Source organism: Pseudocercospora fijiensis, assembly GCF_000340215.1.
Source record: "Pseudocercospora fijiensis CIRAD86 unplaced genomic scaffold MYCFIscaffold_3, whole genome shotgun sequence".
Lineage (NCBI taxonomy): Eukaryota > Fungi > Ascomycota > Dothideomycetes > Mycosphaerellales > Mycosphaerellaceae > Pseudocercospora > Pseudocercospora fijiensis.
In genome coordinates, this window is record NW_006921534.1 from 6,083,486 (window position 1) to 6,102,484 (window position 18,999).

At 43.2% G+C, this 18,999-nt stretch overlaps 3 protein-coding genes across 3 annotated transcripts; 2 read left to right on the forward strand and 1 right to left on the reverse strand.

Moving 5' to 3' along the window:
* The first annotated feature begins 14,320 nt into the window (after nucleotides 1-14,320).
* Nucleotides 14,321-15,563, forward strand: MYCFIDRAFT_211067 (uncharacterized protein). The gene is given in 5 exon segments (XM_007927447.1): nucleotides 14,321-14,413; nucleotides 14,427-14,812; nucleotides 14,861-14,966; nucleotides 15,013-15,182; nucleotides 15,259-15,563. 3 exon segments carry the CDS (start codon nucleotides 14,450-14,452, stop codon nucleotides 15,075-15,077), a joined length of 534 nt encoding a protein of 177 aa, XP_007925638.1. The 5' UTR covers nucleotides 14,321-14,413; nucleotides 14,427-14,449; the 3' UTR covers nucleotides 15,078-15,182; nucleotides 15,259-15,563.
* Nucleotides 15,564-15,762: 199 nt separating this feature from the next.
* On the reverse strand, nucleotides 15,763-16,550 carry MYCFIDRAFT_72681 (uncharacterized protein). Its single transcript, XM_007926153.1, has 3 exons — nucleotides 16,382-16,550; nucleotides 16,199-16,273; nucleotides 15,763-16,145 (listed from the first exon to the last, which is right to left on the reverse strand). Exons 1-3 carry the CDS (start codon nucleotides 16,484-16,486, stop codon nucleotides 15,936-15,938), a joined length of 390 nt encoding a protein of 129 aa, XP_007924344.1. The 5' UTR covers nucleotides 16,487-16,550; the 3' UTR covers nucleotides 15,763-15,935.
* A 198-nt stretch (nucleotides 16,551-16,748) lies between these two features.
* On the forward strand, nucleotides 16,749-18,900 carry MYCFIDRAFT_54369 (uncharacterized protein). The gene has a single exon (XM_007926111.1). The coding sequence runs from the start codon at nucleotides 16,778-16,780 to the stop codon at nucleotides 18,647-18,649; it is 1,872 nt and encodes a 623-aa protein (XP_007924302.1). The 5' UTR covers nucleotides 16,749-16,777; the 3' UTR covers nucleotides 18,650-18,900.
* The last annotated feature ends 99 nt before the right edge of the window (nucleotides 18,901-18,999 follow it).

Here is an 18,999-nt window from a genome sequence, read left to right on the forward strand (position 1 = left end):
GTTTCTAGGTTCTATACTAAGAAGACGAATGCTCGAAGCGATAGCGAGTATAATATAACGACTACCTAATGTACGAGTTAAGGTAATAATACTATCGCAAGTATTACTACCGGACGCGGGTCTACCCGAACTAACTAATTAGAGCGCGAGTCTAATGCTACCCCGGGGGTATTATTACGAATCTAACGTTTTCGCCGGCGTTATAAATTAGGACTACTAGCTATATACCTATCGACTTAAGGAAACTTCTAAAGAAGTTTACGCGCTGTTTTATTGCGCTAATCTCTAAGCCTAGCGATAAAGAGAGCGAGCTCGGGTTCGATAATCGATTAGTATATATACCCTATATAAGAGGGTAGCTAACAAGATTAAGCCCGTAAAGGGTAGCGTATATATTACCGATAGGTCTAATCCTAGCGGGAATCCTAACTAGCGACAAAAGTGCCTTAATTCGGAGGCGACACTACTACCTAGGGATAGTCCGTACGATTAGAAATACATTACTAAAAAGTTCTCTACTATCCCTAGGGGGTTAAGGCTAATAGAGGAGAGGCTTGCGAAAATTAAACCTAGCATCGAGCTTTCGGATCGTAAACTAGATTTGCTATACGAGCTTCTATACAATCGCGAGGCTATATTAGTATATAACTTTACTTACCTAGGTAGGATAAATCCGGAGGTTGCCTCTCCGTAGAGGATCCGAACGATCGAATATAAGCCTTAGGCCTACCTAGGTTTTAAGCTAAACCTAAGCCTACGAGGTATAGTTAAGGACATAATACGACAGCGTATAAAGGCTAGCACCTTAGAACCTTCCTATACCTCGTATCGTAATCTATACTTCCTAGTTTAGAAGAAGACAGCTCCTAGGGAACTAAAGAAGTACCGCCTAATTAACGCTATATAAAAGTTTAATGCGGTTACGATTAGAGATACTAACCTTCCTCCGGAGACTAATAGGTTCTCGGAAGCCTTTACTAACTATATTGTAGCTTTACTAGTTAACGTTTTCTCGGGCTACGACTAAATTCCTCTCTACCCTAATAGTCGGGACCTTACTAGTTTCGAGACACCTCTTAGGCTATATAGACAAACTACCCTTCCCTAAGGGGTAACTAACTCCGTAGCCTAGTTCGTTCGTATTATAAACTAAGTCCTCGCGGCCTATATCTCCTATATAGCGATGCCTTTCCTCGACGATATCGGCATTAAGGGCCCTAAAACTAGGTACGATAATAAAGAAGTAGAGCCTAGCATCCGTAGGTTCTTTCTCGAATATATTTAGAACCTCGATAGTGTCCTCTGCGACTTAGAGCGAGCTAACCTAACGGTATATAGGGAGAAGCTTTAGCTCCTATATAAACGAATACTTATATATATACGACTAGGTAGGAGAGGGAAAAATGGCAGCGAACAATCAGAAACGAAGGGAAGACAGTTAAGAAGGAAGGGAGGACGAATAGAAAGCACTATATACTAGGGTAGAGGAGGTGCTAAAGGCGGAAGATAGAAGAACCCCTAAGAGGGCATATAGGATAATAATCTTAGAACTCCTTAGAGGACTAAAAGCAATCTATAACTAGGCAAGCTACGTAATTACAAAGGTAGCTAATATAGTCGTAGCAAAGATTACGAAGAAACAATAGGAAACAAGCCTAAACTACCGTACCTAGGCAGTAGTAGCTAGTTAGGAGGCGCTAAAACCCCCGAGGACAGTAGTTAGAGTCTATATTACGGACCTATAAGAGCAAAAGGAAATCTAAGGACTTATAGGGAAAGAGATTGTAGAAAGAATTACAGTTAAAGAGGTAATTAGGGCTAGGAACGAAGGAAAAGGGGTAATCAAGCTGTTTATAGCACAAGAGCAGGACAAAAAGAAGCTAGAAACACAAAAAGAATAGACAACCAAGATAGGGAAAACAGTAAAGGTCTCCTAACAGCAATTTATAATCATAGCCTATAGTATAATAAGAAGCTTTAAGGAAGAATAGGATATTAGGAGCCTATAGAGACAAAACTAAGCTATATACCTAGGCCTAAAGATTACAAAAGTAGCATAGATTAAAAGGAAAATCGAAGAGACTAAGAAGCAGTCTTCCCTAATTATCTAGGTAGGGAGTGCAGAGCAAGCTAATATAGTACTAGACTAGGGGTTGTTCTAGGACTATAAGAGATTAGAAACAGAGATACATAGAAGCAACTATAGGATAATATAGTACTTTAAATGTCAACACTATAGACACTTAGTAGCTAAGTATACAAAGACAACTAATACCTGCTCCTATTATATAGGGGATTACTAGGTCAAAGAATGTAAGGCATATAAGGGAGAAGCAAGATATATATACTATACTAAAAGACACCCCTCTTAGGCGAAGGAATGCCTAGTAAGAATACAGGCAGCGAGGAAAGCAAAGGAAGCTAGAATCAATATACTAAAAAGATATACAATAAGCTAGGGCAGCTAGGTATAGAAGCAACCTAGCTAAGTGCTATAAAAGAGGTCTAGACAAGATAATAGGTTCACATTTAGGGCCTTACTAGCACAAGAGAATTACTAGCAACTAGGGAGACTAAGATACCTTAATATTATAGGAAAGGAAGCAGGGCAGATAAAGCTTAGTTAAATGTTAGTCTAAAGTAAGGGAAGACTAAAGGAAAACTTATAGGGAAATGATATAGATAAAACCTAATAAACATTATAACATTACTAAACATTATATAGTACAATATTAACAAGAGCAAAGACAAGGTATAGAGGAGCTTCCTTTAAGCACTAAACCTAAAAGAACATTACATTATTGCAATCTAAGAGCCCTAGCTCAACCTATATACAAAGAGACTAGCAATAGTTAAAGACCTAAGATACTACCTAATTATTTATAACTAGGGAGCCCTAAGGACATACATCTATATTAGCAAGGAGATAGATACAGAAACCTAGCAGGCTATACTATAGGAGGATAGGGACCTAATATTAGTTTAAGTAGAGACATCCTAAGGTATACTCTAAGTCTACTATATATACAACCTACTACTAGACTTAAGAAGCAGTACCTAACTAAAAACCCTAGAAAGACTACCTAGAGTTATCTAGGGGAACACCTACCAAATCCTACTTAGGGATTTCAACCTCTACTACCCCCTCTAGGGCTTAGACTTTACCCTAGCTTACTACTTCCTAGTAGGAAGACTAATTGATATATTAGAGAGGGAAGAAATGGAAATTATTACCCTAAAGGGACTAATTACTTAGGAGGCAAGAGGAAGCAGTAGCATACTAGACCTATACTTTATATTACATTAGATTAGGAACAGGATTATAAGATATAGGATTAACTAGGAACTAGAAGAATTATTAGACCACTTCCCGGTATAGATTGAACTAAATGTTTAAGCCAATTAGGAAAGGGAACTAGAGGAGAAGCTTAACTAGAAGGGTGCCTAATAGGGTAGGATTAGGGAGGAACTAGAAAGGGACCTAAAACTAGAGGAACTCTTAACAAAGCACCTACTAAGGCTAGAGGATATTGACAAAGCAGTAGAAGAACTAATAGGAATCCTAAAATAGGTAGCTAGAAAGTATACCCTAGCAAAGAAACATTTACTATACTAGCAACTATACTAGACTAGTAAATATATAAGGAAGGTTAAAGTAGTAAGGAAGGCTAGGAGGCAGTAGACATAAACCTATACCTAGGAAGTATAGGACAACTATAATAAAGCCTACTAGGAAAAGAAGATCTAGATTAAGAAAGACAAGATACAAGAATAGAGATCTATAATAGGAATAATTACAAAGAAACTAGAAGAGATATAGAGGATAGCTAAATAGGTAAGGAGACCTAAATAGGATAAGGATATGCTACTACAATTCCCGGATATTATAGACTAACAAGGACAAATATAGACTATAATAGAAGGGAAAGCAAGAGCCCTAGGCCAATACTTCTTCTATAGAAAAGTACAAGTAGACCTATTAGACATAAGGGAGATAGAACAAGAGACTCTACTACTAGGCACACTAAGAGACACCTAGGTTAAACCCGAAACCATTGAAAAGATCCTAAAGAAAATTCTAGGCAATAAGGCACTAGGAGAAGACAAGATCTATAACAAACTTCTAAAAGTATATAGGAAGGGGCTAGCCCTAGTACTAGCTAATATCTTTTTATAAAGCCTAGCACTAGGACACTACCTAAGACTATTTAGGAAGTCCCTAACAGTAGTGCTAAGGAAGCCCTAGAAGGAAGACTATATATAGCTCAAGGCCTATAGACTAATAGCCCTACTTAATACAATAGGCAAGGTACTAGAAAAAATTGTCGCTAAAAGGCTAACAACCTTTACCGAGGAAAGGAACATCCTTCCTAAAGGCTAGATAGGAGGAAGAAAGAAGAGGTTAATACTAACAGCTATAGAACTAATTATAGAATAGATTAAGTATATCTAGCACTATAGTTAAAACTAGGTAGCAACCCTCCTCTCCCTTAATATCTTAGGAGCCTTTAACAATATCTCCTATAAAAGGCTCCTATATATACTTAAACAGAAAGCTATACTAAACTAGATAGTCCAATTCATCTAGTCCTTCCTATAGGAAAGATTAATACAGCTTATTCTAGGCAAATTCAAATTAGACCTAATGCTAACTAAAAAGGGAATCCCCTAAGGATTAATACTCTCCCTAATCCTCTTCCTTATCTTTATAGCAGACCTACTCCTACTCCTAGAATTAAAAAACATATTAGTATTAGGGTTTATAGATAATACGAATATCCTAGCCTAGTCTAAGACAATAGAAACCAACTACAAGATCCTAGAAGAGAAGCACGAGGAGTATAAAAAATAGGCAAGGAGGCATAGAGCAAAATTCGCCCTAGAAAAGTACTAGCTTATCTACTTTAGCAAGGCTAAATTAACCTATAACATAAAGCAATTAATCACTATCTAAGGCTTTGAAACCTAACTATTAGCAGAGCTTAGGGTACTAGGGATCTAGCTAGATCCAAAACTGAATTAGGGACTATAAGTAAAGAAGGCAAAGCAGAGGGCAGATACTAATATATAATCCATTAATAGGCTTATAGCCTCTATATAGGGGGCTATATTCGAGAAAGCTAAAGTTATATACAAAGCAATTGTTAAACTAGCAATGCTATATAGAGCACAGATATAGACAGCCTAGGAGAAAACACTAAAGAGGATTGAACAACTAGTTAGTAGGTCCTAAACCTAAAGCCTAAAGAAAATCCTAGGAGCATACAAAACTATACTAACAAGGGTAGTAGAAATAGAATCAGGGATCCTACTAGTTAAACAATACTTCAAGGGACTAAGACACTAATATATAGCAAAGACAATAGAATACCTAGCCTAACAGACTATCTAAAAGGCACTAGATAAGATAAAAGCCTAGTACATTAGGACTAGGAGGCGAGACAGACTACAAATAACTCCCTAGAAAGTTAAAGACCTAGAGCAATATAGAGTCTTAATAAGAGAAATGCTAGAGAAAGAGCTTTAAGGACCAAATATAAGGCTAAAGGAAGACAAACTAAAGGGAGAGAAACAAAGCCTAGCAGAATCAATTGCTAGATACCTATAAGAGCAGGAATAGAACAAAACACAAGTTAGACTAGGAACCCCTAAGGCACTAATTAAATTTAGTTAACACAACTACTAGCTCTACAAAGACCTAAACAGGGCCGAGGCAAGCCTAGCTATCTAAATCAGATCTAAACACATTGGATTCAGATCTTACCTATTTAGAAGAAACGTCCTAGGAATTAAAAGCAGGGCTTGCTAATATAGCTACCAATCTTAGAACCCTAAGCATATACTGCTAGTCTGCCCTTAATAGTTAGAAGGCAGAAGTAATTAGAGACTAAAAGCAATAGAAAGGGAATACGACAAGCTAATCTAGAGCAAAGAAGACCTAAAGAGGATAGTAAAGTAGATTATTAAATAGGGATTTATATAACAATTCGTATTAGTAAGGGAAACTAAGGAGTAGATAAGAAGGAGGGAAGAAGAGGGGGAAAGAAAGGCAGGGCAGTAGGCAAGGTAGTTAGAGGGTAACAACTATAACACTAGTATACCCTAGAGGAAGGAGAACAAGGAAACAAGGAAAATCAACACTTGTAAATAGGATAGGAGGGAGGTTTTTACTAACTAAGTTAGTTTCCTACCTAAAACAATATATAGAAACAGACCTACATAGGCCGAAAGGCACTATAATAGGCGAATAAAATATCTATCTATCTATCTATCTATATAAACGAATAAATATTATCGGGTTTGTAACTAATAAGAACGGCCGCTATCCTAATAATGTACGGGTCCTAAAGATAGTGTCCTAGCCGGATCCTACCTATTAGAAGGATGTCCGAACCTAGCTTAGAGTAGTCTCCTACTTCCGTATCTAGGTCGAGAACTTTGTATTAGTATATAAGCCCTTATATGCCTTGCTTAAGAAGGATACTAAATTCGAGTAGACCTCCGTTTACTAAGCGGCTAAGGATACGGTAACTAAGGCACTCGTTAGCGCACCTATACTAATATCTATTAACTACTTAGAGGGTACGGGTTTAATAATTGTTGCTATTAACTCGAGCGGGGAAGGCTATAGCGAGATACTAATATAGTATAATCGTAAAGAACTATCTTTGCGATACCCTATCCGGTACGACTTAGGGCTATAGAAACCGATCGAGGCCCGGTACGATGCTAGTAAGCGAGAATGCCTTAGAGTCTATAAGGCTCTAAAGAAGTTCCGACTATAGCTCTTTAGTATATTCTTTCGCTTAGAAATCGATACTTAGACGCTAGTCTATTAACTTAACCGTATAGCCTCCGACCTACTAAACTCTACGATAGCTCGGTAGGTTGCCTAGATCTATTTGTTTAATTTCGACGTCTTCTACGTTCCTAGTAAGAAGCACACTAGACCGGATAGCCTTTCCCGAAGGCCCGCTATAGAAGAGGACATCGCCGAGATAATAGAAGAAGAGGATGTCGATACGGTAATTAACCGTACTTTCTTCGCTACCTTCTATATTAATGCTATGCTAGCGATTACTAGGCCTGCTACCGACGACTAGCCTAGCGACTAACCTAGCGACTAACGTAGTAACTAGCCTAACGAGAACCCTACTACTAACGATAACGACTAGGCTAAAGCTAAGGCGGATAAACTAGAGAGGGATAATATCCTTAATAGGGTCTACTCCGACGACTCCTATTACATCGCCTACTTCCTAACCTATACGAAGAAAGCGCCTAGCCTATTAAAGAGTTAATACCGTCGGGTTATTTGCTATTCTCGACGATTCCTAGTTAAAGATCGAATCCTTTAGCGACAAGCGATAGTTAATATACCTCTCTAGCGTATTATTAACGACCTAGTAGCCTAATAAGAGATCCTTCGTTCCGTTTACGATAAGCTCGGCTACCGGGCGGCGGAGGGCACCTTCGATATCCTTCGTCGGCGCTACTAGTAGGACGGCGTATAGGCTAATATCTCTCGCTACTACAAAAGCTGTCCTAAGTGCAATTTTAGGAATAGCTACCGTCGGCTAGGCGAGCTGCGTATCCCCGCTACCTAATTAGTTAGTAAGCGATAGTACGGTAATAGGGTTTATCTAAGCCGGAATAATAGCCTCTATATTATTCGGGAAGGTCTTTCTTAATAGCCGGAGGCCTATTATTTCTATAAGGGCTGCGGTGCCATTAATGCTCGTAATATAGCTACCTTCCTATTTAAAGATCTGTTTTGCCGCTAGGGAATACCTTACGAGATTATCTTAGATAACGCTACGAACAATATAGCTAAAGAAGTTTAAGCGCTACTTGTTTCGTATAGGGCGAAAAACGTTCGCATCTCCCTGTACTATCCCTAGTCGAATGCTATTATTAAGCGTAGCTATCGGTCTTTAATTGATGCCCTATCTAAGATAACTAATAGAGGGGACAGGTCCGTTCCTATCTCTACCTACGTTCTAGCCCTTCTCTAGGCGGATCGAACTACTATTGTCGATACGACTAGACTTACGCTAGTAGAGCTTATAATTAGGAGGGACGCCGTTCTTCCTATTAAGTTGTCCTATCGCACGCATAGCGTTTACGATTAGGGGTCTATTCGCACTAGGGTAGATCTTCTTACCCTACGGGCTAAGGCTCTTAAGGATATAACTACGACTTCTTAGGAGGGTCTTGCTCGACAACGGCGCCTTCGTAAAGAGGCTAAGCAGTATTTTAATAACTATAATACTATTGATTAGGAGCCTCTAAAGGTTAGCGATATAGTTCTTCTATACCGGTCGGAGCTAGAATATAGTTACTCCTATAAGCTAGCCTTTAAATAGAAAGGACCTTATAGAGTATAGGAGGTCCTTTACGATAGTTCTACGTACCGTCTTTAGGAACTTAATAGTGCAACCTTAAAGCACTCGTACCCCCGGGCTAACCTAAAGAAGGTTGTCGAATTAAGAGAGCCTACCCGCCCTCCCTCGACCGAAGAGGAAGTTAATACCTCTATAGACCCTCTACCTATCTTAGATACCTATCGAGAGGAGGATCCTACCGCGATTATAGATCCTATTCTACCTAACAACTATACGCATCCCTAGATACGTCTTAGTAAGCTATTAGGAGTAACTTATAAAGAAAGGGAGGGTTATATACGTATTAATTACGCGTAGAGCATTTCCGATATTAATTCTGATAGTGAACTAGACTTCTAGCTATCTAACTCTAACTCCGAGGAGGAGCTCGACTAGTCTAGCGACGAAGACCGCCTAGAATTATAGCTAGATCCCGAGACTAAATAATTGCTTGTCTTTCCCTACCTCTACTACGTTGTTTTCCTTATCTTCTCCGCGCTATTAATATAGTACCGCCCTATAGCTTCAGTCCTTACTGCTTGTTCCTACGGTGTTAATGCTTATAGTTATTGCCCTCTTTTACTTTTACTTTGTCTATTGTTTTGCTCTTTAGCCTTCGAGATGTTACTATAACTTTATTCCTTTGCTCTTGTTTCCTTAGATAGAACTATACGAGGCGTGTTTTCCTAATAATACCCCGGGGGTAGCATTAGGAAAATAGCCGAACCTAACCCTCTCCCTTCCTAGCTCTTAGATAGATATAGCAACCTAGGCCGATAGCCTCTAAGAATAGGGACCTTAGGCTATTAAGCTAAGCGTTTAGAAAAAGGAAGAAGGAAGAAGGTAAACGCATAGACTACCTTTACGTACTTACTAATATAAAAGGTAATACTATATCTACAACGGTAGTACTATAGGCTAACGCACTAACGAATTAGCTGCGCTAGGCCTAGGCGACTTACTCCTCGTTACCGAGTATCTCTAGAGAAAAGCTAATACTACCCCGGGGGTGTTATTAGTCCCGCTAGCTTTACTACTATAGATTTCTGCTAAGGACTCGAACTAACTAGTTACATTTCGAGTACGCGAGAATCTACGATAGCTAAAGGTTAATAAAGGCGCGTAGTCGCTACTAGCAATTAGCTAGATCGATTCTTAAACTTTAGCCTACCCTAATAACAAAGAAGTCTCGCATATAGCTTTACTTTTATATACAGCCGTTATCCGTTTGCTTTACTAGCGCGGAATATACGGACTACGTTACCTTCGTACTATATTTAAAGCGAGCCTCCTAAGCTCCTTCTTCTACTCGATTACTAACTAACTCGCTACTGCCTAACTACCCCCCCTTTCTATCTAAACCCTTTAGTTATTATTATTAAGTAACGAATACACTTATAAACTAGTTTATAACCTACTTCCGCTTCGGTCGACTATGTCTTCCGGCGCCCTAAATCCGCTAGGCGCTAGTAGTAGCAACGACCTACCTGCCTCTATTAACCTAAGCCTAGCTGCCCTAGTTCCGATCGAAGCCCTATCCGACAGCGCCTTAGCTACTATAACTAGCCTCGAGCACTGCTTCTAGATCGTTACTGCCCTTAAAGACTCTTAAGAGAAGATCTAGAACGCTCGCACCCTGCTACGCGTTATTAATAGGAATATTAAGAAGGCTGCTATCTTAGTTACGTACGGTATAAACAACTTGCGTTAGTCTATCGGTAAGCGTATCTTTAAGCGCGAGGTTCTTAACGATATAGATATCGAACAAGCCTTTCCTATCGTCTATAGCCTCGAGATAGCTAGTACCTAGATTCGCTTACGCTTTAAGACCCTCGACTAGGCCTTCGAATACTAGGGAGGACTAAGCAGTCTTCCTAAGAGCCTTATTAACTTCGCCTACAGTAGATAAGAGCGTACTAAGCAGGTCTCTTCGTTCGTTAATAAGTACAAGGTCCGTCGTTAAGGCGCTAAGTATCTTTCCTATACTATAATCTATCGCGTATCTACCGCTAGTAAGAAGGTAGGCAAGCAGCTACTTAACTTGTCCTTTGCGCTTAACGACTTTACGATAGCCTACTAGAAGAAGTACTACGATGCGATTGTCTAGGTCGATCTTAACGTATAAACAACTAAGGATCTACTAAAAGAGAAGGGCTATCGTATTAATAGTATAGGCTTTATTATTAAGGGTTAAGAGGCTTCTATCGTTAATGTCCTTAAACGTAAGGCTCTTCGCCTAGAAACCGAGGCCGATACGGCTACTAGTCTTGCGCTCGCTATAGAAATGTAGGCTAAAGATCGTCGCTCGACCCGTAACCGTAAGGTCCCTTAAGAAGTTTAAGACGAGCGCGCTAAGGCCGAAGTAGCGCGTAAGAAGGTATTATATACTCGCTAGGCCCTCCGTAAGGCTACTAAGAAGTATAGCACTCCTTCTAGTACCGACTATAGTACTAACTATAGTACTAACTATAGTAACTCGGATATTAATATACTAGATACACTACTAGAAGATGTCTCCTCTAAAGGCTCCTTTAGCGAGCGTAGAGATAGAGGCCTCTCGCCGATCCTATTAACTAAGAACATCTATAGTTCTTATAAGGGCGACTCTATTGCGTACCTTATTACTAATATCGATATAGTTCCTAAAGCCGATATAGGTAAAGCTCCTACCGCCCTATCTATCTATTAATAGCTCGACGACCTTAGCAAGCTAGGTAAAGAGCGGTTTACTATATATACTAACTATATTAAGAAGGCCGCTAAGGTCTATAGTCTCTATACTAGTGCTAAGGCGAGTGTCCTCGTTAGTCGCCTATTAAAGATTAGTCGCGAAGTTGCTAATTAGGATACCTTTACTACCCTTAAGACTAGTTATACTAACTAGTTTCCTAGACGTCCTACTACCGCCCCGACCTCCCTAGGACTCTACGTATTCAACCCTACTAGCACTATTACTTACGATCTTACGCTAACTAAGCGTCGGTATAAGTTAATTACTAGCATTCTCGGCTAAGGCACTTCCTTCGACCGTTTTCGTTAGACTAGTAATGCTATCTTCCCTCGAGTCTTCGGTTAGATATAGTCGCCTCGTAGAGCGTATCTTCCTCTTATCGTCGACCTAATATAGGAGGAGTTTCGTATATTCTTTTAGTATATACGTAAACTGCCTAAGTCTAAGTAGGAAGGCCGCAATGCCCTTTAAACCTATAGAGTAAGCAACTAAATCGTCCGTTAGCATCCCGCCTTATAGCTCTTAGCCGTTGCCCTTCGACCTAATTACGTATACAAGCTTATCTCCGTCCCTAAGCCTACTAAGTACTTTAAGGTAGGTAATAGCGGTTATAAGAACTGCCCTACTAAGGAGACTTCTCGTCTCGGACAAGATATAGTTAAGCTCGTAGCTAGTAAGGGTACTAGCTATCTGCGTATTAAGGTTTCTTTTATATCTAAAGATAAGACCGCCTATTTAACTATTATCGAGGGCATATACGAACTAGAGGTCTTCGAGAACTAGGTTAAGAAGCTTAATGCCTGTAGCCTAGTTCTACTAAACAAGATTAGTAAGCTTACTAATAAGTACCTTACTAACGACGACCTCGGCTATATATTCGATAGTTAGCCTAACGAAGGCGAGGTAGCTTAGTAGATCCTTAACCCTCTAAAGGAATACGAAGTCTCTATTTAGATGCTATACCTTCCGTATAGTAACCTAAAGCCCGAGAGCGACCGTATATTAATCGACCTAGGCTACTCTCGTATAATCGACGGTACTAAGATTAAGGGCTACAATAACTTAACCGTCGCTAAGGTTGCTAAGGCGTACCGCAATCTAACCGCCCTTCTAGGTTCTAACACCTTCGTACCGTTCGCCTTCCCTACCGCTATCTTAGTCGAAGGCCTTAGTTGCATTTCCGATACCCTAGTCGGCAGAATTCCTTAGTTAAGTTACGTTATTTAGAACGAAGTTAAACAAATCCTCTAGTTTAGTAAGAAGGAGCTTAAGGACTATCTACGCGAGTAGGAGAAGGCTATATAGGACAAGGCTGCTAATCTCCTCGTTAATTAGGCTTACTTCGAGGTAGAGTACTTTAGTGCTAATAGCTTTAATACCTACGGAGGAGTTTAGGACAGTCGACTAGCTAATAAGGTTATTGCTAGTAAGGATTACAGTGCATTAAAGCAGCAGTAAGTTAGCGTAGTAGATTGAATACTTAGGAAGTTGTTTTTACATATTAATAGAATCTAGGAATAATGCTACCCCGGGGATATTATTGCGGAGTCTCTAAAAAATAGCCTTAGCTAAGATGCCTAAGGTGCCCTATATAACTATTTGTTTGTTTTAAGCGCATATGTAAAGCGTGTCTAGTTAGATACGAAGAAAGGGAGGGATATTAGCTAGTAACCGGCCCTATATACCTAGGCTAAGTTTTAAGCCTATATAAGAGGCCTCCTTCTATATTATAGATAGAGCACTAACCTCGTATAGTATATTATTTATGTTACACTTCTATAATGCCTATATTGCAGGGCTCTAGTTATTAGCCTAAGCAACCGTCTTGTTATCCTATTATGCTAAACATAGCTGCCTATATTGCTATAGGTTATATTACCCTCGGTAGCCTATACTATTACTACTAGTAGTAGTAGTGTTGGTTTCTATCCTTTACTAGCTACTACCCTTAAAGGGTAGATCGAATACTATATAAGAAGGGTTATATTAGCAGGTAGATAGGGTAGTAGTGAATTAGTATAGTATTCGATAGAGATCTAGGAGGAGAGGGAGGAAGGTAGGAGAGTTAGCCTAACGCTAAGCGCTAAGCCCTGCCTAAGGCACTAAGACCCTAGCTTCACTTAGCCTAGTTATATGCTAATTACGTATAGCCTCTTTAGCCCTAACACTTAGCGTACTCGAAGGCGGCCTTAAGGCCCTTCTCGTAGGTATCGGCCGAGTTAAAATTCTCTCTAAACTTAGTCTTCTTCGTCGTTATCTTAGCAGTAATAATAACAAAGCGATTACCTATAAACAGCCCCTTCTTCTAAGCTTTATCGATAGCCTAGCGATAAGCATTATCGCTATAGCGAGTAGACTAGCTAGTACGATCCTCGTTAAACGAGAAGGTAAGAGTCTTACCTATAAAGAGGCGCTAGGTTTGCTTATATTAGAAGACGTTACGCTCGTCGCTAGACTTAGTTTCTATATCGTCTTTATCTATCTAAATACTATTAATCTTACGCTAGTATAGGCGTAGCGCTAACTGCTTTATAGGTAAAGCCTCGCCTATTCGCGTTAATTTACCTTCTTTAACTTATCTACTAATATTAACTTTTCTACTACCGTTAACTTATCTATTACCTTCTACTACCGTCGAAGCGTCCTTATTCTCTTTCTATTACTCTATATAGCGCCTCTAATCTTCGGTATTAACTTTAAAGGTAGGGCGCTTTATAAACTCTCGAAGCGCCTACGCTTTAGTCTTCGTCTTTGCTCTTAAGCTACCGCTTTTCTAAGGCGACTCGCGCCTTATAATAGCCTTCTTATAAGCTAGTAGCTCCTTATTAACTTGCTTCCTCGATCGCGTCGTACGCTAAACCGCGTCTTCGGCAGTTAACTTCTTGCCTCGCGGTATCTCGAAATACTACTTTAGGAGGTAGCTAGCGCTATAAAGAATAACTATACCTACTAGCTAAGGCGTTAGCTATATAACAATTATTATAGCGGTATAGAGCGGTATAAGGATACGATTTAAGGTCTCTACTAGCAGAAGAGGAGCATTCTACCTAGTAAATTACAAGGGAAGTTGCTAAGGCTCTGCTATTCTTGGCATTCTCACGTAACCCGAGAAACCCAGTAAGTAAGGCGTGGAGCTCTCCAGGCTGATACTGGACACGTCCACGTCCACGACTCGCACCGCTGACCACTGACCACTGACCACTGACCGCTCTGCCGTGCCGCATCACTCCGATACACTTCTCACGTGGAACTGAACTCTGGCCTTGCCACCTCCAGAGTTGCTCGAGGCGAACAAGAGGACGGTATCGACGCGTCGTTCACGCGTCGCCATGCCATGGCTTCATACTGCGACATCGATGCAATCCTCACAGACTCGCAAAAGGCTCCCTGCACCTTCGAGCTCACAGTGCCGCAGCTGGCGCCTCTCAACAATGCCTCTGCCATCGAGAGCGGGTCAAAGCTAGAGTTGCCAGTCTGGTTGGCGCGAATGCTCGCCGTGTCGAGGCCAGCAGGTCCATCAGCAGATGCCTTGGCATCGCTGGATATGCCCGCTGCTCTCAACCAGCACGTCCTTCATGCTCTCTCTGCAGAGCCCAAATCGGTTGACATCCGGGAGCGCGCAACCTACTTCTTCGGTCTGGCCGAGCGTATGCTAGAGCTGTTCGAGGACGAGGATCTGATTGCGACATTGCTTGATGTAGGGCGATGTCCTCAATCTTCGAACCTCTGACTGATCGAATTGCAGACCTTCAAGAAGCGTGCACTCCAGATCGCGGATAATGCACAGAATTCTCGTGCCCCAACCAAAGACGATCCCTTCATGCGAGGCTTAGACGAGTCAGAGCGGCTATGTAAGCACTCTCGATGATGCCTCTATATCTGGCTGATGATTTGTAGTATTTCGCTCTGTCAATGAAGGCAGACTTGCCGTTAAGAAATGGGAGAACGACACAAAGACCTGAGCGTGCAAATGCAGTCAAGCACTATCTGCCTATGGAACCTTCACCTTCACGCCTGCACTCGGCCATGCCTTTCGAGAGTGATGACCATCGCGCTTCGTGGCCTAGGTAAGCCACGTCCGCCCTCGCCCACTTTTATCGTGATGCGGTCGCCATGAAGCTGTCTACTAATTCTCAGTCAAAGTCCAGAGTCGCAAAGACAAAGCGTGTCATCAACGACAGACTTTGAACACAGTGACAAGCATCCTGCTGGGACTGGATTACAATCGGATGGCAATGAAAGTAGTGTAGTGGCATTGAATGCGCTACACACGATCTCATACTTCCAACACTCAGGGAATCAAAGGATTAGCCGCAGCACAGTGCCTAGCCTGTGTAGCCTTATAGCCAGCCGCTTCCGTAATTGGAAATGATTTGCGACACGCACGAGACTGGAGTACTGTATCTTACATGTAATTAACAAGTCGAGTATCCGAATCGCCGTATACCAAATAGTAGCATTCATGCCACGTCTGGACGGTGGTTTCGAGCCGATTGTTCATCCGGGTTGGCCTTAAAGATGCACGTTCTTGTTGCACCCGCATGTGACATGTAATGTACATTTTCCTCTTCACTTTTGAAAATTTTGCAAGTGGAAGACGATATACTAAGCGCACAAGGTGTACGATACGAGACGGATATGCAGCATGAGAAAAGTGTGCTCAATTGGCGTAAAGACGTACTTTCATCTGAGTACGCTCTAAATCATACGCTTCTTTAGCGCTTCATAGCCCATCCACGGCTTTCTCTAACGCCTCGGACGCCTGGCTAGTTGATGCATCATCGAGTCACTTTTTCCCTAACCCATCAGGCTGACCACATCTATTGCTGGTCCTCAACAACGGTGGTGTGGAGACCCTTGGGGTTCTTGACGTTGACGGCCTGGACGTAGGAGTAGAGCTTCTCCTTGGCGCCCTCCTCGTCGTTACGCTTACGGCTGATGCGGACACGGAGGCGGAATGGGACGCCCTTGATGCCAGACTCCCACACCTTCTTATTCAACTGTGGGTCGAGGCGGACGTCGGAGGTACCCTGGTGGCAATGTCAGTATGGAAGAGCATAACGGGGAAAGATATTGAGCCTACCATAGCCTTGGTCGCAAAGTCACGGATCTCCTTGATGGCACGTGGAGCACGCTTCTTGAAGGTAGCGCCGTGGACCTTATCCCATTGTCAATATGTATGCTCTTGGCTTCAGTCTTCCGCCCGATGCGCGATGCCATATCCCAGACACCGCACCATCCGTGGACTTCATCAAACTGAACGTACTCTCTTGTGCAGGTGGATGGTGTATTCGCGGGCGACGACATCCTCAATGGCGGAACGGCCACCGGTCTTGCCGGCTGCCTTCGGGCTCTTGGTCTTGCTCGACATCGTGCAGCGGAGGAGGGAGAGGGAGGAGCGATCGTTGGGTGGTGGAGATTTTCTGGTCGACGTCGTCGCTACAGCGCAAGCCTCAGAAGTTCGCGGCTGTCAGAATTGCTGTGCTTGCCAAGAACCGCGCTAACCACTTCCAGCCTGCCGGTCAACCGAACCCAGCAGCCACGCATGCGGAGGCTCTTCGGGCTCTTCCTTGCTGAAGGCGGATGATGCGCAAAAGAAACACCGAAAGTCACTTCGCACTTTCACTTGCCACTCCCGCCGTGTCTGCGGTAGGACACTGACATGCGCCGCGCGGTGATCCAGAACCTGCGCACATTTCGACGCCCATTGCCTCGTCAAGCGCTCAAGAAACCACGCATCAACGGCCCTCACAATGCCATCTTCCAGCGAACGATAGCCTCTCGGACTCCGCAGCCCCTACAGTCGTCGATGCGCTTGTCGAGGAGAGTGTCCATACCTGTGGCGCTGGGCGTCGGCGCGGCAGCTCTATACTACGGCTATGAACAGCGGACTGCACAGTCGACTTCACCCGCGTTTGCGCCAGATGTGTCGCCCGTCTCACAAGCTTTGAGCGGAGGCCAGGGTCGAAGCTACTCCACCGCGACCACACCCGTATCGCCGACTCATAATCCGTCTACTCTTCCCGCAGTGCCAGAGGCCGTACCAGAGTCTGTCAGAAAGGCGCTTATTGTTGAGCAGGGTCAGCTGTTCACGGCGCAAATTCCCGCAGACCAGCCTATCAGCAAAGAAACGGACTATTCTGGGCGGAAAGTGCTAGAGATGCTCACTCCGGAGCAGGCCTCTGCCAAGCTGAGGACGAATGAGGAGAGTTATCTCGTTGGCAGAGGGGAGGGCGTGGTACGGTACGATGTCGTGCAGATTCCCAGCAACGACCCGATCGAGGACGATCACATCGAGAAGATTGTCGAAGTACCCAGCACTACAGCAGCAGCGGGCGATGGTAAAATGAGCTCAGATTGGATGTTCTGGGGAGTCTTTGACGGTCATTCTGGTTGGACAACCTCCGCAAAGCTGCGACAAACACTCGTATCATACGTGGCACGGGAGCTGAACTCCACATACAAGACCGCATTACAAGACCCCAAAATTACTACGCCATCCGCCGATGCTGTCGATGCCGCTATCAAGACAGGCTTCACAAAGCTTGACCACGAGATCGTGCACGAATCAGTCGCAAAAGTTCTCAAGGCACAGTCAAAAGTGGTGGCCGCAGAAATGCTTGCGCCAGCTCTCTCTGGCTCTTGCGCTTTACTCTCGTTCTACGATTCTCGATCGAAGGAGCTTCGGGTAGCGTGTACTGGAGACAGTCGCGCAGTCCTGGGTCGAAGAGGTAGCAGTGGAAAATGGACAGCCACCGCGCTCTCCGTCGACCAAACAGGCGCTACGCCTTCGGAAGATGCACGTCTGCGAGCTGAACATCCTGGCGAGCCACATGTCACTATGAATGGACGCATCCTTGGCGGCCTTGAGCCAAGCAGAGCCTTCGGTGATGCCATCTACAAATGGAGTGCCGAGACTCAGGAGAAGATGAAGAGGAACTTCTTTGGTCGAAACGCCAGCAAGTACCTGAAAACACCACCTTACGTCACTGCTGAACCAGTTGTGACCCGAACACAAATTGAGCCCGCAAATGGTGACTTCTTGGTCATGGCCACAGATGGCTTGTGGGAAATGCTCACAAACGAAGAAGTTGTCGGCCTCGTAGGGCAGTGGCTCGAGACACAGGCTTCCGACTCCAAAGCCCGCTCCACTGGATGGCTTACCTCGTGGTTCAACAGCAGCCAGAAAGCCTCATCTTTGCCGATCGAACATCATGACCAGGGCGATGGCTCGGGCCAGAGAGCTCCCATCAGACAGCAGCAGTGGGGTGTACCGTCTGGCCAAGACCAGAGATTCGTCACCGAAGACAAGAACGCAGCTACGCATCTTGTCAGGAACGCGCTAGGCGGTAAGGACCAAGACATGTTGAGCGCATTGCTCACATTACCAAGCCCATACAGCAGAAGATACCGCGACGATCTGACCGTGCAAGTCATCTTCTTCGGCGAAGGACAAGGTGATGGCAGAGTAGAGCTCAACAAGGAAGCAAGTGCTACTGCTGCTCATGGGAACGGAGCAAAAGCCAAGCTCTGAGGTTTTTTTTCGCGAATAGAGTGGCTTCTCAACTCGACATTCCACGAGACAAATTTGAGACGGCGTTCGAGATGGTTGCATACAACATGAGTTATATACCCTTTCTCTCCTTGTTTTCTCTTCTCGCGCAAAGTAAAAGGCGCTGAGAGGCATCGCATAGCGAATGGCGTATCATCGTGTAGAGTATTCGGAAGAGAAGCATTCCCATCCACTTCCCAGAGAATAGAAGTGTCGGTATTCTTTTTCTTTCGACGTCAAGTTCGAGACTTTACGTTTGTGCTAACTACAGCTCGGCCTCGCTCCTCGTCCTTCGGCCTTTCGCCTCTCCGTCATCATTTTTTTGGGCAAGT